The sequence below is a fragment of the Arachis hypogaea genome, chromosome 19 (genome assembly GCF_003086295.3).
Source record: "Arachis hypogaea cultivar Tifrunner chromosome 19, arahy.Tifrunner.gnm2.J5K5, whole genome shotgun sequence".
Taxonomy (NCBI): Eukaryota; Viridiplantae; Streptophyta; class Magnoliopsida; order Fabales; family Fabaceae; genus Arachis; species Arachis hypogaea.
Genome location: NC_092054.1, coordinates 38,184,477 through 38,211,905, shown reverse-complemented (window position 1 = coordinate 38,211,905; position 27,429 = coordinate 38,184,477). Strand labels below are relative to the sequence as shown.

The 27,429-nt window shown below is 33.1% G+C and overlaps 1 protein-coding gene across 1 annotated transcript; it reads left to right on the top strand.

Annotated features, from left to right (window-relative positions):
- The first annotated feature begins 4,077 nt into the window (after window positions 1-4,077).
- LOC112777669 (uncharacterized) lies at window positions 4,078-8,907 on the top strand. Its single transcript, XM_025822066.3, has 5 exons — window positions 4,078-4,583; window positions 5,784-6,082; window positions 6,721-6,864; window positions 7,029-7,234; window positions 8,498-8,907. The coding sequence occupies exons 2-5, from the start codon at window positions 5,841-5,843 to the stop codon at window positions 8,659-8,661; spliced, it is 756 nt and encodes a 251-aa protein (XP_025677851.1). The 5' UTR covers window positions 4,078-4,583; window positions 5,784-5,840; the 3' UTR covers window positions 8,662-8,907.
- Window positions 8,908-27,429: the final 18,522 nt, after the last annotated feature.

The window sequence follows — 27,429 nt, the reverse complement described above, 5'->3', positions numbered from 1 at the left end:
TTCAAGTGATAGTTGATTGTCATGGAAAAATTCTATTGGTGATGGAGTCTTATGTAAAGGTTTGTCTTAGGCCTTCTAACTCTAGCCAACATGTGCCATTTGGTATTCATGATACAATACCACCACTAACAATTCTTCTAGATCCATTCTTTTAGTTAAGTGCTCCCATAATGTGTCATTTCTTGTTGGGAAGCTTCTATGGTGGAAAAAGTATTTTAAGGTCCTTAAAGGACCAAGATGGCTTATGAAGGTTAGAAAAGTTTGGGGACATTTTGAGATATGGCAATTGTGCATTAGCCTTTCCTTTTTGCTGATATGGTGAACAGATTATAACGTTAATCTAAATTAGCATTAATGTAAAAGATTTGATTGATATTTACAGAGTTTGATAGTTTATTTCTATGTGTGTGTGTGTAGGAGAGAGAGAGAGAGAGAGAGAGAGAGAGAGAGAGAGAGAGAGCTACTTCTTGCTGTCTATGGCATCTTGATAAGTCCATATTTTACGATGATATTTGGATTGAAAATAGTGAATTTTATCAATTTATCTTGTACTTATTCATTTAAATTTCATGCTTTTGTAAATTTCTTCTTAATTGTGCTTAATTATTAAAAACATATTTTTTATGCTTTAAATTGCCAAATTTAATTCACTTTTATTCCATTCGATGCCTTGTTATGTTTGTTTGAGTGATTTAAGGTTCGAAAGGCAAGAATAGCTTGAAAAGATGAAGGAAAAGCATGCAAAAGTGGAGGAATATGAAGAAACGAAGATTAGAAGAACTCCTAGTTGTGTGTACTCATGGGTCGTGCGTAAGCATCTCTTCCAATTTGTGCGTACGCATGGGTCGTATGTATGCACGACTCGCAACGCGTGACTCACTTAAAATGGCACGTGACTCACGATTTCTGGCCTATTTTGGGCTCAATCTAACTCATTTTTGAAGTATTTGAAGCAATCAGAAAATCGCATTGACATAACTACAAAAGCATCATCATAATGAAGGAAATTGTCTAAATCATAATATTTCTACCCAGTTAAAGTAAATTAAACGGTTATAACTTCAGCTGAGTTTTCAACTAAAAGTATAATCTTTTAACACCAAACAATAATCAGATAAACACCAAACACTATTTGAGCACCTCACATATTCAATCAAACAATCCATAAGAGATTTTCTAATTGAACAAAAGGGTATTATAAAAAAAATTTTTGGTATTAGAGGAAGGGACCAACAGTTGAAGCAATTGGTAGAGAGTGAGTTGATCCACACAAGAGCCCAAAATCAAAACAGAAACCTTCTTCAAGCTTTGAAAATTGAAGTGATGGAAAAAAGGGGTCGGATTTGAGGTTCAAGACAAGGAAGGAAGTGAAAAAAGAAGATGATGATGCCAATGATGAATAGAGAGCAACTCTTGTATTATGAAATGGAAAAGTTATGTTTTTATAGTTTGGTTTGTGTGGGTCTGGGTTGAGAGGAGGGAAGAGATGTTGAGATCAGAAAAGGGACAAGGAGACAGTGTTTTGTTACAAGTCAAAAAAATGTCACAAACCCAAAAAAGTTTCATAAATGGAAACCATTAACATTTTTGTGTTTTTATTTCTAAAAAAAGATATTAAAATTAATTTCATTATTTTTATATTTTTATATAAAATCATAAAAATAAAAATATCAAAACTAAAATTTTAAAAATGAACACAAAACAAATAGACTCTTAACATTTGATTAACACATTTTCAAACATTAGGAAATCAAGTGCGCATAATTCAAATGTTAGGAAGTAAAGGGCATTTTACCTTTAATTTCTCACTTATTTGGTTTATAGGCTAATATCTCATTAATCATGCATCAAAAGAAGACTATTAACATGATTAGGCGCAATAATTTTCTTCATTTTTGAATTAATTGTCAAAATCGTCCCTGAAAGATACACCGATCTCCATTTTCGTCCCCGAAAGATAACCAACCTAGTCGCACTAGTCCTTCCGATTAGAATTCATAGATTCCATGATGCTATTGGTTCTGATTAGAATGCTAGATCCATCTGCTGAAGATGAAGACGTGATACATTGGTTGAATTATGGAATGGATGAATCTTTGCCACATGACTATGGTTCTGATTTCATACATGAACTTTCTGGAGTCACCATGCATGAAATCCCTCCTTTAAGTAACCTCTCTTTGTTGGACAAAAGAAGCAATTCCAATCAATTACTTAGGGACTCTCACAAGAACTATGCGCGTCATGCTTTTGGTTCAGAATAAGGGTCCTTAACAAGGACTTTTCGGTTATGGCTAGAGGAGAGATTAAGATCCCTGGACCCAAACCTAGCACAAGTCAATTTTACTAACCATCATCATATCAATGTCAAGGATCATTTGCATCTGTTAGGTCCAAAGTGTCAGAAATAACTGAGAATAATGGTAGTAACCTTGCTCATCAAGTACCTTGTGGGAAAACTGGCTCAGATTTTTCTATCTGCTTCAAGTGGTTTTTCTGGGTTAAAGTTGGATAAGCAAGATCAGGTTATGTGCAGCAATAGTTCCATTATAATGAACTTCTCCCATTTTGCTAGACCTACTGCTATTGTGAAAGCTAATCTTCAAAACATTGGGTTGTCTTCGTCAACATTGGGTCGTCTTCTCCCATTTTTTCTCCTCGATGTTACTACTTCATCTCGTTGCATCATTTCCGATTCGATATTCCTTCATGTCTCCGTTGCTCCAGCTATTCCCCTAATGCAGTTTATCTTCGAATTCATGAATTCCATGATGCTACTCCTATTTGTTTTCAGCTGAAAAATGCTCGAGACTAGAGCTTCCAAAACCGATACTGCTATAGCGTCTCTTCACCCCTTGCACAGATGAAAAGCAAGTTCCTTTTAGGAGTTTTGGGTGAAAGTCACCTTATTAGAAGATTAATTTTCCTTCTGTTTTGTCCTAGAGCTTCCCTCTCAATGATTTTCTGGTAACATTGTCTTTAACTTTCATAACAAACACCAGATGATGAGAGATTCACTAAAGCCCATGTTGCGATAGAGTTTTGAGGAAGCTTTTTAAGTTGCTTCAATGGCCTGAAAAGAGGATTCAATATAGCTATAGTTTGAATTAATTATTCCAAGAGCAGCGATGGAAGTGAGAGGAAGAGGGGAGATGGAAGTGAGAGGAAGAGGGACGAGAGTACCAAGGCAACCAATCAATGAATTTGGGATTATGGTTTATGGATTTAGGGACTAATTTGAATTGGTCTAATAAATTTATCTTATCAGCAACAAGAGGGTACACTAAGCAAGTGCCACGCTGACAGTTAACAGGCCATGTCAGTGAGCGTTAGCCACTTCAGCGCAAGAGATGGCGGAAGGACTAACGCGACCGGGTTGGTTATTTTTCGGGGACGAATTTGATTAATTTTATTTTTCGATGACGAAAATGAAAATCGAGGTATCTTTTAAGGACGATTTTGACTACTAACTTCTATTTTTTTTAGATGGATGTAAATATGCCCTTTCTATTAACATATTCGGTTTTTCAGTGACTACTATATTAATGGATATGCTCAAGGGAAAAATTTAAGAATCTGGCTCAAATTAGAGGTTTTTTTTAATTAACTTATTTTTCTTTTAATGGTTGAAAGTAAGGGCTTGTTTAGGTGAGTTTCTAAGAAAAGATCTCTTTTTGAGTTATCTTTTTTTTAAAAGATCTTATGAAAAAGTAAAAGTAATTTCATGTTTGAGTATCTCATGCAAAAAAATCTTTTTATCTATCAATTATGTTTGGGTATAACGATATAAAAGTACTTTTTTGTTTATTTATTACATGAAAAACATCTTTTTAAAGGAAAAAAAACTTTTAGAAAAAGATGTAAATTATACCTTCTCAAAAAGATATTTTTCATTTTTCTAGTGATTTTATTTTTACTATTAGAAATTTGCCAAACATACAAAAAAATAAAAAAGATATTTTTTTATTGAAAAAAAATTTTTTTTTTATCAAAATAATGACGCACAAACAGCACTAATTTGTCCCTAATTTGTCTCTGTTTTCGATTTTGGGCCCAAGATCTTTTCTCCCCCAGCCCGTTTCTCCCTTTCTTTCATTCATTCCCCCGTCCAAAAAAAAAAAGAAACACATTGCAAGCCCGTCCAAAAAAAAAAAAAAGAAACACATTGCAAGCAGTTGCAAATCGCCAAAAAAACCCTAGCCATCATCATCACCGCCGCAAGCAGTTGCAAATCGCCGCCGTCCGTCGCATTCAAAGTCGCCGTCCGTCCGTCCATCATCATCCCTTTTTCTTCGCGAATTGAAGTTCTTCCCCCTTGCTTCTCGTTCGATCTGGCAGAAGGCTCACTTTCCACCCCCAATCCGTTCTGCTAACTGCAGAGCACTAGTTGAGGAACTCTGCCGTCGCTGCGCCGAAGAGGAGGACCTTGAACTTCCGCTGTCTTGTCGCTATCGTCTGTCGCCGTCCGTCAACCAGTTCAACCAGTATATCTCAGTTTTGGAAACCTTCTGATCTTGGTGGTTCAAATACGATTCCCCATAGTTCTCGATATCTGAATGATTTTGAGGAGCTACGGCCTCTTGGTAAAGGAGTTTCATGAGTTTCTTTTTGCTTTTTATATTTATATATATGATATATGATTCTGTAATTCTATTATGTCTTTCTTTGAGGTGTATACCATGACGATATTGAAGTACTATAATTTCATTTTTAGTTGATGATTTTGATTTCTTCTCCTTTGTGTTATTGATATTTTGGTACTTGGAAAATATTGGAAGCATTCCTAATTTTATCTTTTTTGCTATATAGAATTTGTTTTGGATGTGATCTTTCAACTCTCTTACATTTTGATGTCATCAATTTTTTTAACAGAATAGGTATTAGGCAGGTCGTTTTTGTCACTAATTCTCATTTGCTGTTTGTTTGCTAATCATTCATCCCTTGTTGTGCTAAATTCCTCGTAGCAAACCCATGGAATTGGATCTCACCATGAACTTCCATTTAGCTAGTGATATAGAAGAGAAACCGCAGGTCAATCTTTGCTCTGCCTATTGATAAGCCCGCCTCTGGAGATTTACTAGTAATATGGATTTGTGCTCCTTTATGTAAGGAATGGCAAGCACCTGATTATTTTGTTTGTTTTAGAAATTATGCTTTCAAATATGTTAGATGGAACCTTCATCCAACTTTGCGTGACCTTCTTGCTCTGAAGACACTAGGAAATTGTTGAAAGCCAGATTCTATATTTCTTCATTACCTGCTGAATTCCTGTTTGTTGTTCTTTCCTTTTCTTTGGGTGATTTGAAATTTGGGTTGCAACTTTCTTAGTAGTGTGTAAGTAGCACTTTTTTTTTTCTTAGTAATGATTTGTAAATGTATAGAAAAACTAATTGAAGGTGGTGCAGTCATTAAATTGGATGAGCAGTGTAAAGAGCTCTTAATTCTTGTTATAGCTATTGTCTTAGGTATTTCTTTTTACTATTTAACTTTTGAATTCGTATTTTGATAAGATCATATGGTTTTGGTTGATGACATTTCATGTAATGTTTTAAATTTTGAAGATATTTTAAGATTTATATTAGACTATAATTATATTTTAGGATTTTTATTTATAATTTATTTTTTATTTTATTTTAAAATGGTTTTTCCAGTTGAACCATGGTTGGACCGGTTGGACCAGTGAACCAGTGACTAGAGCGGTTCGATGACTGGTCCAGTTCTCAGAACCTTGGTTTTTAGATATTAACCAATTAATTTTGCTTCTTTGGTTACTTTGGATGCAGATTCATAGGAGTAAACAACAACAACAACAACATTAACATCATCATCATCACAGAACAATGACGGATTACCACTTTGTGTACAAAGATGTGGAAGGAGCATCAACCCAATGGGATGACATTCAGAGGAAGCTTGGCAATCTCCCTAAGAAACTGCCCGCTTTCAAGCCTCCGCCGTTTGCCCCTGCCCCCGATCCTGATTCCCTCTCCAAAGACAAGGCTTGGCTTGATTCCAAAAATGAGGATGAACTTGAAGACCTTGAAAATGATCTCGATGACGATCGCTTCCTTGAGGAGTACAAGTTGGGTGTTTTGCATTATTCCATTTATTTTTATATACATTGATTTATATTTCATTAGAGAAAGAAACTCATTATTGAAAAAGATGATATAGTCATTTGCCTTAGCTGGTATAGACACGGAGGAGGCATGTAAAGGTTTAAGCTAGAAGAATGGGTCAGATGAAGGATAATCCTTATAAGAATTTATTTAAATAGATTTAATTATACATGGAATAAATGTAGATATGATGTATGACATAGTACTGTTGGCGTCATTTGATCAATGTAGTTTTGTTGTTGTTGGTAAGATTGTGTTTTGTTGACTGAATTTTGGTCAGTAATTGTGGTTTATTTTGCTTCAGTTTGATGAATTTAAGGTTCATAACAAATAATCTCGAACAAGGATATCAAACTCTAGAGTTCATTTGAAGTCATGAATCTTAGATAAAATTGAATTGTGAAATATAACTCCCAAACTCAATTTAGAGACTTCATAAACTCGAGAGTTCAATATCCTTGATGGGGATATGGAATAATCTATTTATACTAATGTCTGGTTAGTTTGTTAAGATTTGGATTGGGGGTACATGGGAATGAATGATGGATTAGGTCTTGTTTTTATTCTATATCTTATGATATAAATCATTGTGCTTTAATAGGAAGAAGAGATTGGCTGAGATGAAGGAAGCAGCTAAAGTTTCGAGGTTTGGATCTGTGGTTCCCATTTCAGGATCTGATTTCGTTCGAGAGGTTTCACAGGCTCCCTCTGATGTTTGGGTGGTTGTCATCCTTTACAAAGATGGGTATGCTACATGACATTTCTAAGCTTAAATTACAGGAAATGTTTCTGCACACCACGTTCCTCATATAATATCTATAAATTACTTGGGTGATCCAAATTTGTTTAATTTTATTGTTATGCTTCTTGTGCTGATTGCTGAAATCTGTTGTACTTTATGTTTGACAGCATTGCTGAATGTGGGGTTTTAATGCAATGCATTGAAGAATTGGCTACAAGATATCCTGCAACAAAATTTGTCAAGATAATATCAACAGACTGCATTCCCAACTATCCGGATCGAAATTTGCCCACCATATTGGTATACAACAATGGAGCAGTCAAAGGAAATTATGTTGACATGCATAGTTTTGGACGAAGATGCACTCCTGAAGGTATTTACGAGATTGCTATTCTTATTATTTTTCTTATCTTACCTTTGATCACTGCTGATGTTCAATATATTAATATCCTTTAATCTACTAACAAATTATGTTACCTTCAACTAACTAATACCGTTATTTGTATACTGTAATTAGTTGGATTTTTTCTTAATCTCTACCATTTCAATATCATTCCTTTATCCAACAGTATTGTACTCCATCCATGGAAGTTTTTGTTCTTTTTTATTCTATTAGCATTCATGCCTTGTGAAATCCCTAGCATAAATGGAAAACCATGTGAACCATGTCTATGCTACCTTGCTGGTAAAATCATATAAATTCTTCTATATAAATTATAGGGTTAACCACCAAAAATGCCCCCAAATTATTTAAACGCTGACAAAAATACACTCGAATTTTATTATTAACAAAAATGTTTTCAAATAATTTAAAAACACAACAACAATACCCAACAGTAAATATATATTTTTAAAAAATACCTTAGAGATTAAATTTTGATATAATTTTTTGCAAGCATGATTTTAAAAATAAGATATTATTATACATAAAAATTGGTGATTTTTCGTTAAGTATATATTTTTTTATAATTTTTTTGTTAACAACCAATAATACTTTTAAAAAATCACAAAACAATATATACTTAACAAAATATTACCAAATTTTAAGAATAATAATATCACATTTTTCTAATCATGCTTGCAAAAAATTGCATCAAAATTCAATCTCTAATGTATTTTTTGAGAAATACATATTTAATATTAGATTTTTTGCAAGATTATCTAACATTAAATATATATTTTTGAAAAAATACATTAGAGATTGAATTTTGATACAATTTTTTGCAAGCATGATTAAAAAAATGAAATATTATTATCCTTAAAATTTGGTGATTTTTCGTTGAGTATATATTTTTTTTGTAATTTTTTTGTTAACAACTAATAATACTTTTAAAAAATCACAAAAAAATATATACTTAGAAAAAAATTACCAAAATTTAAAAATAATAATATTTGATTTTTTAATTATGCTTGTAAAAAATCACATCAAAATTCAATCTTTAAGACATTTTTTGAAAATATATATTTACTGTTGGGTATTGTTGTTGTGTTTTTAAATTATTTAAAGGCATTTTTGGCGATAGTAAAATTCAGGTGCATTTTTGTCAGCATTTGAATAATTTGGGGGCGTTTTTGGTGGTTAACCCTAAATTATAATTTACTTGTGACATTGAATTCATTGATAATGAAAAATCAGGTGTTGCATTGATTCTGTGCCAATCGAATCCTGTACTAAATGACGGTCAAAATAGAAATGAGCAATCAAGAGAAGCTGTCATTGAAGGAGTTCGGAGAAAGTTTATAGAGAAAGTTGTTGTCGATCATGAAGATTGTGACGATGATGGTTCCTCAAGTGATTAGCATTTTGTTTTGGCAACATGTGGTTTCTTTTAGATAGAATTTTTTTCCTTCTTTCAATTTCCATGAAATTAGGTGATTTTGATCCCCCCACAATTTGCTTCTGTTGCCAAAGGTTATGTACCAGTGTTAATGGTGTTGTACTCTCTTATAATATTTGTGCCAAAATGTAGCTTCATGTGTGATTTTTCATGTTGTACTTCCATAGATTTTAAAACTGATTCTAGTACATATCATATGGCTTTAGTATCCTGGAGAGTTATAAATGAGGATCTACCAATTATGTAGCTTATTTTTTTTTATACGAATAACTAAATATTAATGATGGAGAGAAGGATATGTTGATGATGATGTAGGGGCAAAATTTAAAAAAAAAAAAGTATTTTAGATTGACTTTCAAAAAATTGATGGTAGAATTAGAGAGAAAGTATATTTACTTTAAATATTTTTATTTTAGAATAAAATATGTCCAAAAGAATGAAAGATGGTAGAGGCAATTAGATAGAAACTGTTCTATGTAGTGATAATTCATTCTATAATCTCGTAATAGTGAAAATGTTTGTATAATTAATCAGTTCCTTGCAAATCAAGCTCAACTCGTGACATTTGTGAGTTTTACCTATTGGGTAGTAGAAACACGGTTTGGCATGCTTTGTAATAGACTAATTGTACATAGCTCTTGAATTATTTCTAGTTAAGACTCAAGACTTTCAGTAGTTACATAACTTGAATTATTTCTAGTCAAGACAAATTGGAAGATTTGTTCCATTTCCGTAGTAGTGTTCCCACATGCTGAATTGATTTTACACATTCTGAATTGAATTCAAGGAATTGTCTATGGTGGGAAAGCATCTTCCAGTCCTTTAAGGTCTATGAACAAATATTCTAAATTTGTGACTATCATTTACGCCGTACAAGAATTATAATTATATCTACTTCAGTCCCAAAATTTTAGTAATAGCAAACCGGTATCGATTTGACAAAGCAAATAAATCATATTCTCTTTTTGGTTTATAATAAACTATGACTTTGATTGCAGTTGTATGAAGTCATTGGTGAGTTGTTTATTAGGTTTGAACGGGTTTTTGTTAATACAAAATATCTGTTATATATTTTATTATATATTATTAATTTTATAACAAAAATACATGATATGATACTTTTTTATTGTAATTAAAAAAATTTAAAATTATTTTTTTTCTTTTTCTCTTTATCATCTATTTTATTTCACTTTTTAATTTTAATATTAAAAAAATAATAATATTTTATAATATTATTAAAGTATGATGTGTATAACTAGAATATAAAGGATATAAATTTAACTAACAGATTTATTATTTAAAATAGAAATCTAATTCCCATATATTTGTGTACCTGAATCTTTTAAATTTTTGTAATACACAAATCACATTTAGATTTATGTATCTAAATTTTTAAAAATTTTTAATATATAAATCTGACCTTTAAATTTGTGTATCTCATCTAAATCGGTCCTTTAGATTTTATTTTTTTTTCTTTCCTCAATAAATTTGACTCTCCAATTTGTTTAATAACAATTTAAAAAAAAATTAACTCCATATTTAAAAAAATACCAACTTTTTTAATAACTGTGCATTACACACCAATTTACTCTATATAAAAAAAATTAGTCACTCTATTTTTTTTATATACTATTATTAATTATTAGTTTGACAACCAGAATATATCACGTATCATTTGCTAATTGTAACTAAAATTAAAATTTAAAATTGATATTTATATTTATATTATATTATTAGTTTGACAATAAAAATATAAAATTTTTTATTTTAAATTATTTAAATATTTTATTTATTAAAATATGCAACATGTACTTTTTAAACTACCATTATATATCTCAAATACAAAAAGTAAAAAATAAATAAGTACAGAAGTCATACTATATATCCGAGATGAAACACCTTAAAAAAATTCTAAATGCACTTGGAATATATTATATCCCTACGGAAAACTTTCACATATGGCAGTGTACTTTATTGGCATACTAATATACAGTGATTGCCTGCCATACAAATAATGATTTAAATATATGGAAGGTTGTGATGCAGATGGAAAATGCTAATGTGATTGTGCAAATATTTAGAATACCGTGAGGAATACACCTTCTGTTCCCTTAGCCAAAGAAGGAAGGTTTGAAATGTTGTGTATGCCCCGTGGTGGCACGGATATCAGCATGGCTTACGAACGGCTCATCTCGTGGCTTGTTATAGTGGGGAGAGGTACTAAGCGTGAGCTGCTGAGATGTTTGTTGATTAGGCCATAGTGATTGAGCTGTTATTTAACATTGGAGAATGTCTTTTTTTCATGTGGCGGTGATTACTTTGAGCTTTTGTGAGATATGAGCTAAAATGAACTAGAGGTTAGATCATTTCTAATAAGAATTCATCTCAATTTCTATTTATGACCCATCTATCATAAAAAAATAATTTCACATCAATTTTTATATTATAAACAATAAATAAGATATAAATAATTAAAAAAATTATTAATTAAATAAAAATATAATTATTTAATATAATTAATTATTATCATTATTAATAAATTAATTATAATTTAATTATTTAATTAATTAAAATTTTATATAATTATTTATGTTTATATAACTTGCCATGTGATAAGTTATTATTGAAAAATATAAGTTTCTATTGAGAGGGATTCTCTTCTCAAAAACTATCAATTTTTTTTTTTATTTCTAACAGTTGATTCTTCCTCATGTCAGAAAAAGTATAATAAAAAGTTAGGACTAGGACTATTGAACTTGCTCTTAATATTTAGAACTGGGGTTGTTCAATTTATCTAATAAAAAAAAAAAGAAATAGAGGATTAAGGTAGTTATGGAATGGAAAAATAAAGGCTTAAGGATATAGGAAAAAAAAAGCTTAGAGTTATCATAATGATATGTTTGGCAAGGTTTAGTTTATTTAATTAATTTGTGAGGTATTTGAATTAAGAATATTGTTACAATAGGATTTTAAAGGATAGTATTTATAAAGGGTTAAACATAGGTTAGTGATTACGAAATGTATGTGAAAACTGAGAAAAAAATGCAATAGTTATGTTGGTTATAAAAATGAGTAGGTTCCATTGTTTACGTTTTAGGCATGATTATTGAGTCATTAGTGATCACATTAGTATAAGGTTTGGAAGTTGGTTAATTAAATAGAGAAAAGGTACTGGGCAAAGGTGATTGTTGTGACTTACCTTGTAATGATTGGCATTGGGTGTGTTTAGGCATATATAAGTTAAGGACAAGAGGAAAAAATATAGCATTACATTGGCAATTGTATGAAGGTGTTATACAGGAGGAGTTTTGTTCCGATTAGAGGGGGAAGTGAGAATATTAAAGAAAATTATGTAGAAGATAATAACACTTTATTTATATTAAATTTTGGATAATAACAGACTATTACGGGAGGAATATGGGAGAGATTGTGAAGTTATTGCAATGACAGATTAGCATTTGATTCCACTTTTGCAGAAACTACGAATTTGTTCAAACATCACCTATCTCCACAATAATCTCTCTCGATTTCGATGTTGAATTTTCCTCAATTTCAGTTGCCAAACCTCCAACCTATCAGGATTCTGCTACCTCCTCATTGCCAATGTTTTCGGCTCCAGAAACCTTTCAGACTTCAGAGTAACTTCACTCACTCTTTTTTCACTATTTTTTATTTTTCATCTCTTTCTCTTTCCACCAAGTTATTTTCTTTTCCCACACTTTCTTTGGTTTTCCTAACACTCCTCAGCTCAAAAATTATGTGGACCACCGTTGACCATGATTTTCTTTCCCTCTCCGTCGGCCTATGGACTTCCATTGTAACAAAAAACAATTCACCCAACACCCATATCGACTCCATTGTTCGAAAATTGCATGACCCATTCATCCTCGACCCAACAACTTTACCGCTTATGTTGCTTACTTTTTGAATCTGGGCTTTAGCCGCTTCATCCAAGCTCCACGTGCGGTTGCCTCTTGGCAATTGACCTTTCCGTCTTTTTAAACAAAATCAAGGATGAATATGGTATTTCCCTACATGCAATACGACAAACCTCTTACATTGAATCGGACCGTACATGGTATACCGCGGTTCCATTAAAGTAAATGGAACATGTGAAAACTTTTCTATATCTACGTAGGGGGTGTGCATGGATCAGGTGAATTTGGGTTTGATGTGATCTAGCCGACTCGAAATATATACCGGGCCTATTTATTAGACTCAAATCCGGTCCTAGATCCGATGAAACCTGTACACTTTCGGGCCACAATTATATCGGGTAAAAACCGGGTGAAAACTGGGCCGTTAACATTACATTATCTTGATACCTTCTTATAAGCTAGCATGTGAAAATATCCAAATTTCCAAGACTCCAACCAGTCAACCACTATTTGACATGGTAAAATTCACTTAGAAAAATATAACAAGAACCAACTATTCTCTAAAATTAAAGCATAACCATAATCAATACTAATATTGTCTAATAACACCAAATATTTAAATCAATATAAATAACACAATATTATGCATTAGTTTAAAATCTTATGCATTTTAAACATAAAATATTAACTTATAGTCTTATAATAACTAATAACACAAAATATTAAGGTTTACAATACTTAAATTCCACGTAAGAATAGCCATCATCCATCACTAATAACACAAAATATTAATTGTGTATGATGATCGGGCCACCGGGCCGACTTCGGGTGGCCCAAGACATAGCCTGGACCCGACCCGAAATAATAACCGGGTCTATTTTTGATACCCTTATCCGGCCCTAGACCCGATGAAATCACACCAAAATAGCCCCTAAAGTATTTGGGGCCGGACCGGGTCTTCGAGCCGGGTCGGACCATGCACACCCCTATATCTACGTATATGTATATATTTAGAGTGCACAACACTTGAAATAAAGCCAAAAAATTAATATATATATATATACTTAGTGATCAAATTAACCTATTTTATGGGCAAGGGGAACAGAGGTAACCCAGCCAGTTCAAGAAGAGGCGGGCCCGGTAAGGTATTGAGAAGGATCGCCTTCTCTTAAGATTCATTGCTTCATTTTGCATGCTCTGCTCCCAAAATGCAGATCGAGGGCAGATCTGGGATGATGCCCAACTTCGTTCATGATATCAGCAACTGGACATAAACGGAAAGCTTCTTTCTACTCACTGGAGTTTTGTTTTGGAGCTAGGAGTCATGTTTAATCGATTCTAGTATACCACCAGATGGAGCGGCAAAGAGGGCGGAAAGAAGGAGTCAAGTCAGGCAGTAAAGCACAAACATAGTATGCAGAGAATCTGTTTTTACAGCTGATTCTGTCAGACCATTTCTTTCACATTTCAAAAAAGTCTAGAATCTTGGGTTATTAATATATATATAGGTATACTAATATGATTATTAAATAAAAATGAAGTAAGAATGAATAATAAATTATTAATTAATATAAAAAAACTAATATATTAACTAAATAGATAGATATACAATAATAAAAAAATAATTATATTATAATTAAATTAATAAATATTTATTAAAAAAATTAAATATACATCTTTAAATTAGGACTTAGAATTATAGTTTTTGGTTTTAATTTTTTAAGGTTATTTTTGTTAGACCTATAACCTAATAATATTATTATTATCGTAATATTTGCAATTAAAACAATAATAATAATAATAATAATAATAATAATAATAATAATAATAATAATAATAATAATAATAATAGACAAAAAAAAATTATTATCGTAATATTTGCAATTAAGACAATAATAATAATACTAATAATAATAATAATAATAATAATAATAATAGACAAAAAAAAAAAAAAAAAAAACAGTATAGAAGCGAAAAGTTGCAAGAAGGATAATATTAGCATGACTATTAGGTTAGCTTATATCTACATTTGTCTCAATTGTTACAATAATACAATCTACTATTTGTAAGTCTCTTTCTATATTTCTAGATATTTTCATTTATTACTTAATTTTTTAAGGTTTCGATTATACTTTTTCTATCCAAAAAAGCTCCTTGAAATCAAACCATGCTTATATATGAAATGTGTTTAAACTAAGATATTAGGATTAATAGTATATAAAAAATATTTTACGAACCTAAAAAATCAAACTGCTAAATTAGTCATTTTATATATATATATATATATATATATATATATATATATATATATGTTTTTAACATATATTTCGTATTTCGAGATATATTTTATATAAATAGCTATAATTGATATTTTGTGTATATTAAGTAGACTCTTAAATAAAGTTTTATGATAAATTAATCATTGATCTGTTAGACTAAGAAATATTGTGAGCAACGAAAAAACATTAGCCTAAATATTATTAATTTTGTTTATTAAGAAACATATATTAATTAACTAATCAACAAGTTTTATATATTAAAAATAATTATTATGTTTTTTATATGCGAAGCAGAGAAATGGGAGAATTGATTAATGAAGATGAACATAGAGCCTGCGCTGGAAAAAATGTTGCCTCCATCACCATTTCATCCCCCTCCTGCCCTAAATCCTAACCCACCAAAAGGACCAGGAGTTTCATCATCATGTCATAAGTCATAACACTGCCTCAGCTTAATTATTAAGCAATATTATCATGAATATTCATAATTAAGTGTTTATATATTATTTCTCTTTTATAACTAGTCAACGGGTTCAGTAATAAAATGATAATCTAGTTGTTTTTAATTATAAGTATGTAATTCTAGCTTAGCTAGCTAGGATTTCAAGATGCAGATAGATCTTTAGTATGCGTCTGAATTAACGTTTACAAATAAATATTTTGTAAAATTAGTTTTGATTAAAATTAGAATTAGGATGTTTGGAAAGTTTTAAAAATAATTTTTGAGTTTTTGGCTCATAAAAAATAGTAGTATTAATGTCTAATATAATTTTTAAAACTAAATTGTAGCTTTTTAAGAAACTATTTAAGAGCTTATAGAAAAGTAAAAAAAAAAAAATATTTCTCTCAATAAATTTTTTTTATTACATTTCTTTTAAAATAAGCACTTCTAGAACTAAAAATCCAAATACAAAATAACTTATTTATAAACTACTCTTAATATAGATATTTATTATTTAAGCTACTGAACCTTAATGTACTTGGTTGGTTGTATTGTATTTGGTCGATCTTACTAATTATAAAGAATTATATTATGTATCATTTTCAATTTTTAAAAAATTATTTACAAATATATAATATTGCATGGTTGCGCTCTATATTTGAATAACTTACATTCATACACAACTCAATACGAATAATTTCCCAGCAGAACGTAGCTGCATAATAATAACTTCAACAAGTCTTGTTATTATAAAATTTTATTCTAAACCCTAAACTCTAAAAATTTTCGAGTAATTTTGGAGGACAAAATCCGTTGCTAAAATTATTTGGTAATCTAACATACAGAATGCCTTATGTTTAATTAATCAACCTCCTAAAAACAGATAATTTAGGTATATTATACAAAGTTTTCATGTCTCACACTAATCAAATTATAGGTTACAAACACAATCACTAAAAGCAGATAATTCTTTTCTAATTGTTAGTAAACAAGGCACACAACACATACAATCACACCAATACATCTATTGAGTAATTAATCATCCAGATCCAAGAAAGAAGCACTATATTATTAATTATATATTATAAACATTTGTAAATCAAGCTGAGGCAGTGTTATGATTTGGAATGAAAACCAGAATGACATCATTATTGTTGTTGTTGGGTGGTGGTGGTGATGAAACTCCCCCAAATTCTGGTTTTGGTGGCGGATTTACTTTTGGGGGAGGTGGTGTGTTTCTTGATGGACGATTCACATAATAATCATCACTTTTCATTATCCATTTGCTTCCACAATCTATATTTGGCTAATTAATTAATTAATTAATTAATATGATTGGCTATGTATTAAGCATTGATGACAAGTCATCTTATGCTAGTTTTTTACAAGCATTTTTCATTAGTTTCATTAGGTTTTATGCACTTTCTTGCACCATAAGTAAATAATTGGAGTGGATTTTCATGATTTTCTTGAATCAATCAAACATAATCTATTTTACACAAAATCATAGGTTTTAAGCTAGAATTAATAGATTTTATAAATGATGCAAAGATCTAGTGATTTTGGTGGAACTTTGATTAGTTGTTTAGTTACTTGTAGGTGAAGAAATGATGAAAAAAGGAAAGAAGAGTTTGGAGCACGCTTTGGACCTTAGGCCACGCTTTTAAAAACGTGGCCCATGACATTAAAGCGTTGCACTCAACCAAGGGAGCAAAGGTAGCGTTCTAAAGAGTGAACGCCACATTCACTATTCCTCCCTTTCTCGTGACTTGTCAAGCCAAGGAACCAAACTCATGCAACAATCATCAAGGCATAGCGTTCAAAGAAGAGAATGCTACGTTGCCTTTCCTTTCCTTTTTCGTGACTCTTGGTGAGAAAGCAAGGCGCATCACAACAATCCTCAAGGGTAGCGTTCAAGAATTCGAACGCTACGTTGCTTATCCTCACCTTTCTCGAGCTTGGAATCAAAGAGGGCTAGGCGCATCAAAGCAAACACAAGCCAGCGCTAAAAGGATGCAACGTAGCGCTCGAAGAGGGGGGAACCAAGCAAGGCTAAGCGCGCATCAAGACAAGGAGGGGTAGCGCTAAAAAATTCAAGCGTAGCGCTCCCTTTTGCCAACGTTTTTGTGGATTCAAGCCCTGGGAGGAAGACTCATCAAGTGTAGCGTTCACAATTTGAACGTAGCGTTCAAAGAGTGAATGCTAGGCTAAGCTAGGGAGGCCAATTGTAAACAAGGCTAAGTGAACGCAACGTTCACAAAACTAAACGGAGTACTCCCCTGGGAGCTGACCCATGCCTCCAACCCAACTTGAACCAAAGCCAACCGGACCCATCTCTCTTCAAATCCAAAAACCAAAGGGCCCACTCTAAACTTTGAAGACCAAAATAGAAAGTGTATAAATAGGATTAAGTTTGATTTGTTAAAGGACCTTTAGCTCATTTTAGTTTTCTCACTTTTAATTTTCATTTGTTTTGAAATTGGGATTTGGGAATTGGATCTAGTTTTCTTTCTGAATTTTTATTTCTTCTGCAATTTCTATTGTCTGTTCTTGGATTTTAAATTGAGATTGAAGAGCTCCATTGATTCCTGATCTGAGAATCATCCTTCACTTTTCTTCTCAATTGTTCTAAGAATTGGATCTAAATTTTCTCTTCTGTTTTCAACTTCATTTTCTTCTGCAATTTCTTTTCTACTTGATCAAGGGAGTAATTGAGATCTAGATCTGCTTTTTGATCTCATTGCTCTCCTTTGATCTTCAATTTCTCTTTTAGAATTTCATAATTGATTTAAGTTTTCTTGCTATTTTGTTTCTTGAAGCAATCTTCCATTTTTGTTCTTGCTACTGAGATCTAAATCTGAATTCCTGCATCTCATAGCTCTCTGATTTACTTTAACTTGCATTTTTTAGTTAAATTTTGAATCCCAATACCCAAATATTTTTACTCTTCAAGCAATTTACATTTCTCAACAATTTAGATTCAGCAATTTATATTTCTTGCACTTTAAGTTTCTGCAATTTACTTTTCTTGCAATCTAAGTTTCAGCTCTTTTACTTTCTTGCACTTTAAGTTACTGCAATTTGCCTCTTCTGCACTTTACTTTTCTGTTCAATTTACCTTCTGCACTTTTACTTTCTTGCAATTTAGCTTCTGTTAATCAAAATCACTCAAATCATCAAAATTCGCTTAACTAAATTCATCACCTAACTAAAATTTCTCAATCCATCAATCCCTGTGGGATCGACCTCACTCTTGTGAGTTATTACTACTTGATGCGACCCGGTACACTTGCCGGTGAGTTTTGTGTGGAATCGTTTTCCCACCCATCAAGTTTTTGTCTCTGTTGCCGGGGATTGATTTAGATTGACAATGATTGAGTAAGGTGATAGTCTAGATTAAGCATTTTCTTTTTATTTTTACTAAGCACACTAACTGTTTGAATTTTTGCTTAAGCTAACCTTAACATAATTCTAGCAATAGAGTGGATTGTTTGTTGTTTCTGGTGTTGTATGTATGACAGAAGTAAGGAGAGAGGTCTCCACCTCTGGTGACATTGATGAGAGAACTCTTCGAAGAATAAGAAGAAATGCTAGAGGAAAGGGAGTCATTGGTGAAGAGGAATCAGAGGAAGAGATTTAAGAGATGGAGGTGAATGCCCCAAATCCACAAGAGGGAGTGGCTAACAATGACCAGCCTCAAAGGAGGGTTCTAGCCTCCTATACTTTTTCTAATCCAAGGCATTGTGGGAGTAGCATCCTCATTCCAAATGTCAATACAAACAACTTTGAATTGAAGCCTCAACTCATCACATTGGTGCAAAATAACTGTTCTTATGGAGGAGGCCCTTTGGAGGATCCAAACCAGCATCTATCTACCTTTCTGAGGATATGTAGCACAGTGAAAACCAATGGTGTGCATCCTGACATTTACAAGTTGTTGCTGTTTCCATTTTCCCTGAGAGACAAAGCTGCTCAATGGTTAGAGGCATTTCCAAGAGAAAGCATTAACAATTGGGAGGATCTAGTGAACAAGTTCCTAGCCAAGTTCTATCCTCCACAAAGGATCATCAGACTCAAAATAGAGGTCCAAACATTCACTCAGATGGATGGAGAGTCATTATATGATGTCTGGAAAAGATACAAACTCTACTCAGGAAGTGCCCACCAGAGATGTTCAATGAATGGGATAAACTTCAAAACTTCTATGAAGGATTGACATTGAGAGCTCAAGAGGCACTTGACTACTCAGCAGGAGGTTCATTACAACTCATGAAGACAACTGAGGAGGCTCAGAACCTCATTGACACTGTAAGAAACAACCAATACTTCTATGGTCACCAAAGACAACGCCAACCAGCTCAAAGGAAGGGTGTATTGGAGTTGGAAGGTGTGGATACCATCTTAGCTCAAAACAAGGTAATGCATCAACATATTCAACAACAGATGGAGATGATGGCCAAGAGGATTGATGGACTTCAAATTGCAGCAGTGAATACTCCCAATCAACCATTATGGCGGCAAAATGAGGAACTCTATAAAGAGCAGCAGCAGTAAGAGCAAGTCAATTATATGCACAACCAAGGAGTTAATCAAAATAAATTCCATGGTGAAACCTACAACTCATCCTGAAGAAACCACCCCAATTTGAGGTGGGGAGACAATCACAATCAAAACCAGCAGCCTTGGTAGAGAAACTCAAACCAAAACAACTCCAGAAACACAAACCATCAAAACCATCAAAACACTAACCAAAACCAATACAGAAAATCACAAAACAATCAACCTCAATCCAACTACTATCCACCTAACAACCCATCCAATACCCAAAATAACTATCATCCATCCTCAACATCCCATAATCAACCACAACCACCCCAAGAATCTCAAAGGATCTCCAACTTGGAGATACTGATGGAAAAGATGATGAAACATCAAGAGCTAACCAGTAAGAACTATGAAGCTTCAATGAGGAATTTGGAAAGGCAGTGATGATTGAATTTTTGACGGTTTAGAAATTCACTAATGAAATCTCGTTGTAAAGTATAGTTTCTAAACCAAGCAATAATCCTTTCATACAAAAAGTTGTTTGTCACTAAAACAAACCCCTAAAATTAATAACCGAAGTATTCAAACCTCGGGTCGTTCTCCCTAAGAATTACAATAAAGTGTCTTGTTATTGGTTATGAGTTATTTTGGGGTTTTGGATAAGAAGCATGAAAAGTAAATGGCAATGAAAATAAACTAACAACTATAAAAGGCTCTTGGTTTGGTATGAAAATTAGAAGTCCTATCCTAGTTATCCTTCTCAATTGTGATGAGAATTGTTCATTGCTACCACTTAGTTAACCCTTACTAATTAAAGGAAAGTCAAGTGGATGAATTGACTTGAGCCACAAGTCCTAGCCAACTCCCAAGGAAAGACTAGCTTTAGTGCACTCCAAACCAATTAGCAATCTCTCCAATTATCAATCAACAAAGGGATTAGATAACTCAAGTGTCACTAATTACTCTACCTAGGTCAAGAGGAACAAAATCTACACTATATCTAGAAGAGGCATTTCAACAAACACATAGAGTGTAATAGAAGTAAACATTATTAATTGCAAGAATTAAAGAAATCTACAACTACAAAAGCAAGAGATCAACAATAGAAAAGCAAAGAAGAACAATTATTATGAATTACCTCTTATTGAATTGGAAGAATGTAGAAGGAACAATACTAGATCTACAACAAAATATAAGAACAACATAAAGGAAATTATAACAAAAGAATAGAAGAAGATGAATGTAGCAACAAAGAATTGAGAGATAGAAGTGGAAGAAAGCAAAGATTAAAACCTAGATCTAAGAACTAAATCTAATCTTAATTCTAGAGAGAAGAGAGAGCTTCTCTCTCTAACTCTAACTACTTCTAAAACTAAACTATGACTAATGATTAAAGTATATCGATTCCTCTTCAATCATTGGCTTAAATAGCATCAGAAATGAGTTGGCTTATATCGTTTCGAAGCCCCAGATGTTAGCTTTCCAACCCAACTGAAACCGCATCATTTGGACCTCTGTAGCTCAAGTTATGGTCAATTAAGTGCAAAGAGGTCAGGCTTGACAGCTTTTTGGTTCCATCATTTCTTCATGAGTTCTCAAACTTTACATGCTTTTTCTTCATTCCCTTAATCCAATCTTTGCCTCCTAAATCTGAAATCACTTAACAAACATATCAAGGCATCTAATAGAATCAAGGTGAATTAAATTTAGCTATTTTAAGTCCTAAAAAACATGTTTTCACTCTTAAGCACAATTAAGGGAGAAGTTATAAAACCATGCTATTTCATTGAATAAATGTGGGTAAAAGTTGATAAAATCCCCAAAAATCAATACAAGATAAACCCTACAAATGGGATTTATCAACCTCCCCACACTTAATCCAAGCATGTCCTCATGCTTAAGCCAAGAGAGAAACAAAGGGTATCAACATTTATTCCATGTAAATGAACTATATGCAACCTAAACTATATGCAACTAAATGCAAAATGGTTTTACCTACTTGGTTAAAAATAAATCAATCCTCCAAGTCATACGTGCACAAGTAGGGCCAAGATCATATAACGATTCATGAATCCTACCAATTCGAATATCAAAATGAAGTTCAAGTAGACTTGCGAGAAGAACGCTCATGAAAGCCGGGAATCAAGGAATTGAGCATCGAACCCTCACCGGAAGTGTTTGCACTCTAGTCGCTCGGTGTTTGGGGTTGATTCTCTCAATTCTCCCCTAATCATGCTTTCCAAGATTTGTTTTTCTTCTAACAATCAACAATTATTCAATGCATGCATACATGTATCATGAGGTCTTTTCTTTAGGTTGTAATGGGGTTAGGGTCAAGGTAGGATCATATATGGCTAGTGGACTTAGGATTTGAATCTTTGATTAACTTAAACTTTTTCACCTAACCTATATAATGACCTATACAATTAAGTACTAATCTAACTACCCATTCCTCACTTTTTCACATACTCATGCATTTTCTTTTCATTTCACAACACTTATGCATTGATTCTTACTGAGCTTCACTTTGGGACATTTTGTCCCCTTTATTGCTCTTCTTTTTTCTTTCTTTTTCTATATACATTTTTTTCTTTTCTTTCTTTTTTTTATTTTTCACTTTTATTTCTTTTTCTTTTCATTTTTTTCTTTTTCTTTCAAACTATACACAAGAACATCAATGCATAAGGTCTATACATTTAATCAATACATGAGTATGTACCAATTCCCCAATATAAAAATACAAAACACAAACACCCTTTTATCCCAACCAATGTCCCAAAGTTTTCCCACTCTTGGATGACACTCACACTCACTAGCCTAAGCCAATCAAAGATCTAAATAAAGGACATTCATTGTTTTCCGCTTTAAGACTTGTAATGTGCTAAAATAAGAACAAGTGGGTTAAGCGTAGGCTCAAAATTGGCTAACAAAGGAGAGTAAAAGGTAAGGCTATTTGGATAAGTGAGCTAATGAAATGATGGCCTCAATCATATAAATGCATGAATACAAGGAATAATGGGACATATAGATTCAAACAAATCAAAGATTACAATCATAGAAAGAGAACAATTACACGCAAGAAGGAAAATAAGTGGTTATAAGATGTAACCACACCATTAGGCTCAAATCTCACAAGCTTGTGTTCTTAGCTCAAAACCATGTTCCAAAATAAATTCTTTCAAGAAAGTTCAACAAAAATTTTCAAATTGGTAGGGTGCCCTAAAAACATAGTTTTTTTTTTCTGGAAAAGAAATCATCACCATAACCAAGTAGTCCTAATATGAAAGAAGTGGTAAGAATATGTACAAATTCTAACTAACATGCAACCTATCATGCAATGCAATAGCTACTCTAACAAAGAAAAAAAAATTGGTGTTGAAAAGGAAATTGTTACCCATGGAGATCGGTCGAATGACCTCCCCACACTTGAAGATTGCACCGTCCTCGGTGCATGCAAAGAAGAGCAAGGTGAATGGGTTGCTACAATTGATGAGCTTCTTCGAAAGGTTGTGCGGATGACTTGTTCGTTTCCCCATTTAAAAGCTTTTTCGTTTCCTCCTTTCTTGGTGGCCAGCCTAAAAGGAGAGAAAAAGAAAGAAAATTAAGCCTACAACAAAGATATCAAAGTAAATAGAACATAGGCGGGGGCTAATGCCAAATAAGAGTATGATTCTCTACTACATGGTAGCTACAACATGTGAGTGAGAAATCAATATAAGCAAAAGGCATATCAACTGATACTTGATGCAAGAGTAAAGTTAAAGTATGGAGAGTATATTGAGCATCAAGATCAAATAAGAATTGACACAAATAAGATTAGTGATACGCATGAAAGCATTTGATTCTATCCTAACTCAATGATGAAGCGGTACAAGAAAAAAACAAAGGGTAATGAATTAGGAAGGACTAAAGCACTAATCTTGTGTGTTGACAAATATTACAATTAATGTAACAAGTCATGAAGCACCAAAACAAATGCAAGAAATTCTCAACAATTGAGTGAGAGAATTCAACACCATTATTAAAATGAGAAATTTAGAAAATAAAATGAGAACAAATAGAATTAAAATGCAAAGAATAAAAGTATGCAAATGTAATAGACAAAAGGAAATGGAAGAAGAGAAAATTTTTTTTTTATATTTTTAATTTTTTTTAGTATTTTATTTATTTATTTATTTATTTATTTATTATTATATTTTTTTTATTATTAAAAAAATTTTTTTTCTTCTTCTTTTTTTTTATTTATATTAAAAGAGAAAAGAAAAAAAAATCTTTCAAGAGAGGAAGAAGAAAAAAAAATGAGAAAGAAAGAAGAAGAGAAGAGGAAAGAAGGAGAAAGGAGGAAGGAGAAAAGCAGGGTGCAAATCTGCGCGCGCGCATAGCGCGCTCACGCGTGGATGCAGCAGGGACGATCCGCGCGCGCTTACGCGTGGATGAGCTTGTGCTCCCAGCACAATGCTGGCACAACGCGCGCACAACTCTCTGGTTTTTGTACCAGAAGTTGCGGAAGTGCAATGTGCACGCGCGCGCACAGCGTGCTAGCGCGCCGATGGCCGTTTTTTTTTTTTGCCCAAAAAGCAGAAAGAATGCCCAAGAGCTCCCTATAATGTCCAAAACTCTTCTTTATTCAATCAAATATCAAACAATTCACAAAAATGCAATTTGATTTTAGGATTTATTCATCTACTACTAATGAATACAACGTACTAACAACCAATCTTTACAAACAAATCAATATGAAATGAAAATCTACCTACAATGGCAACTCAAATCACTTATTATACAAAACCAAAAGAGAATGGAAAGAGGTTACCATGGTGGGGTGTCTCCCACCTAGCACTTTTAGTTTAAGTCCTTAAGTTGGACATTTTGAGGGGCTCATTGTCATGGTGGCTTATGTTTGTACTCATCCTTGAATCTCCAAGGATCTTTGCCTCTCAATTGGTTGACAGAATATCCAACCGTCTTCACCAAGCTTGGGCAAAGTTCAACCCAAGATATGAGTCCCCATAGTTGGTCTTCATTCTTCGATCCGGGGTCCCATATCTTATCTTCGCATCGGTCTTCAATTTGATCTTCATACTTTTTCTTTCCGGGTGGTTGACATATAGAATTCTCTTTAGCACACCTAGCCTTCCGTCGAGACCCATGCAAAGTGGTATTCTTCCAATCATCGTTCCTATACCTTGAAGCTTTGACCTTAATGAGCCTAATTCCTAACTCGCAACCACTACACAACTCATTCTTGCTTTTAATTCCACAAAGAGCTCTAAGTTGTCCATCCGTTTCAATCAAACCATATTCAAGCGAGAAAGTAGAGCTTATGGATAAGAATTTTACCCACTTGAATGTTGTGTTGGATGGTGACTCGGGAAGGGAGACCTCCCCACACTTAGATAATGCAAGGTCTACTTTCTTGTGCTCTTCTTTGTGTATTTCCACCTCTTTGCGAGCTTCCTTGATTTCAACCTTTCCCCTTTTATCACATAGCTTGGTGTTGTCTTCAAGAACTTTGATTTCTTGCCTAATGGGAGGTGGTTCAATTTTGGATAGAAATTCATTGATGAATAAATCCATTTCTTGGTCAACCTCTTCATATTCTTCAATTTCAATATACACCATGCCAACGTTTTCCTCTTGGTAGCTCTCTTTCGATTCACTCTCTTTCTCATTGCTCATCAAGGGTATGGGAGGTTGTGCACACTCTTCTATAATTTCAACTCCATGTCCAATGGGAGAGGATTCCATTGTAGAGAGAAATTCATCCATGATTGAATCCATCTCTGGATAAACCTCTTCCAAGTCTCCAACGACGGTATGCCTTAGAGGTTGCGCACCCTCTTCAACATCAATATCAAGCTTCTTGGAAGAGTGCTCCATGGTGCTACATTCCCTTGGACTTTTAACATCTCCTAAATCTTCAACCACGTCTTCCTTTTCTTCAATGATTATAGCTTCCTCTAGTTGCTCCAATACAAAATGGCATTTCCCATCCCCCACCGGAGTTTCCAATCTCTCCTTCATGCTTTGCTCTTCTTTTGCGGTTCCACATGTGACTATGGAAGCACCTTGAGTATTCAAACATTGGTGGGCTAAAGTGTGCACCACCTTAGTCAAATTGGTTACAAACTCAAGTGTATCCTGCTTCATAGCTTCTTGTCCTTGAAGTAACAAAGTGAGAGGATCATCTATTGGGGCTTGGGATGGGTAGGAAGGTTCATCATTTTGGAGAGAGGGTTCATAGTAGGAAGGTGATTCTTCTTGGTAAAGGTATGGAGATGGTGAGTATTGAGGTGGTTCTTGGGAGTAATCTTGATATGGTTGTGGTGATTCTTGAGGTTCTTGCTCATAATGGCCATAAAAATATGGTATGGATGATTGGTTATATGATGGATATGGATCATAAGATGGTGTTTGGAAGGCTTGTGAGTATGGTTGAGGTTCATGTTGAGGATAAGAATCATAAGCATATGGTGGTGGTGCTTGATCATCACAAAAGGAGTCACCATAGCCATTGAATTGACATGTATTAGGATGGTAATTATACCTATAAGTATCCGGAGGTTGTTGCCAATAGGAGTGATAAATTCCTTGAGGCTCCTCCCATCTTTGTCGGTTCCATCCATGAGTGTCATCATTGAAGTTCATATTTCCTACAACACAATTAGAACCAAACTCATAGCCAAGGTGAGAATTCATAGTGAAAAAGCAAAATAAAACTAACAAAAACTAGCAAATAAAGAAAAAAGCGAGATATTCACACTATTCACATAGATACAATAACCAATAACACAACACCATTGCAAGTCCCCGGCAACGGCGCCATTTTGATGATTGGATTTTTGACAGTTTAGAAATTCACTAATGAAATCTCGTTGTAAAGTATAGTTTCTAAACCAAGCAATAATCCTTTCATACAAAAAGTTGTTTGTCACTAAAACAAACCCCTAAAATTAATAACCGAAGTATTCAAACCTCGGGTCGTTCTCCCTAGGAATTACAATAAAGTGTCTTGTTATTGGTTATGAGTTATTTTGGGGTTTTGGATAAGAAGCATGAAAAGTAAATGACAATGAAAATAAACTAACAACTATAAAAGGCTCTTGGTTTGGTATGAAAATTAGAAGTCCTATCCTAGTTATCCTTCTCAATTGTGATGAGAATTGTTCATTGCTACCACTTAGTTAACCCTTACTAATTAAAGGAAAGTCAAGTGGATGAATTGACTTGAGCCACAAGTCCTAGCCAACTCCCAAGGAAAGACTAGCTTTAGTGCACTCCAAACCAATTAGCAATCTCTCCAATTATCAATCAACAAAGGGATTAGATAACTCAAGTGTCACTAATTACTCTACCTAGGCCAAGAGGAACAAAATCTACACTATATCTAGAAGAGGCATTTCAACAAACACATAGAGTGCAATAGAAGTAAACATTATTAATTGCAAGAATTAAAGGAATCTACAACTACAAAGGTAAGAGATCAACAATAGAAAAGCAAAGAAGAACAATTATTATGAATTACCTCTTATTGAATTGGAAGAATGTAGAAGGAACAATACTAGATCTACAACAAAATATAAGAA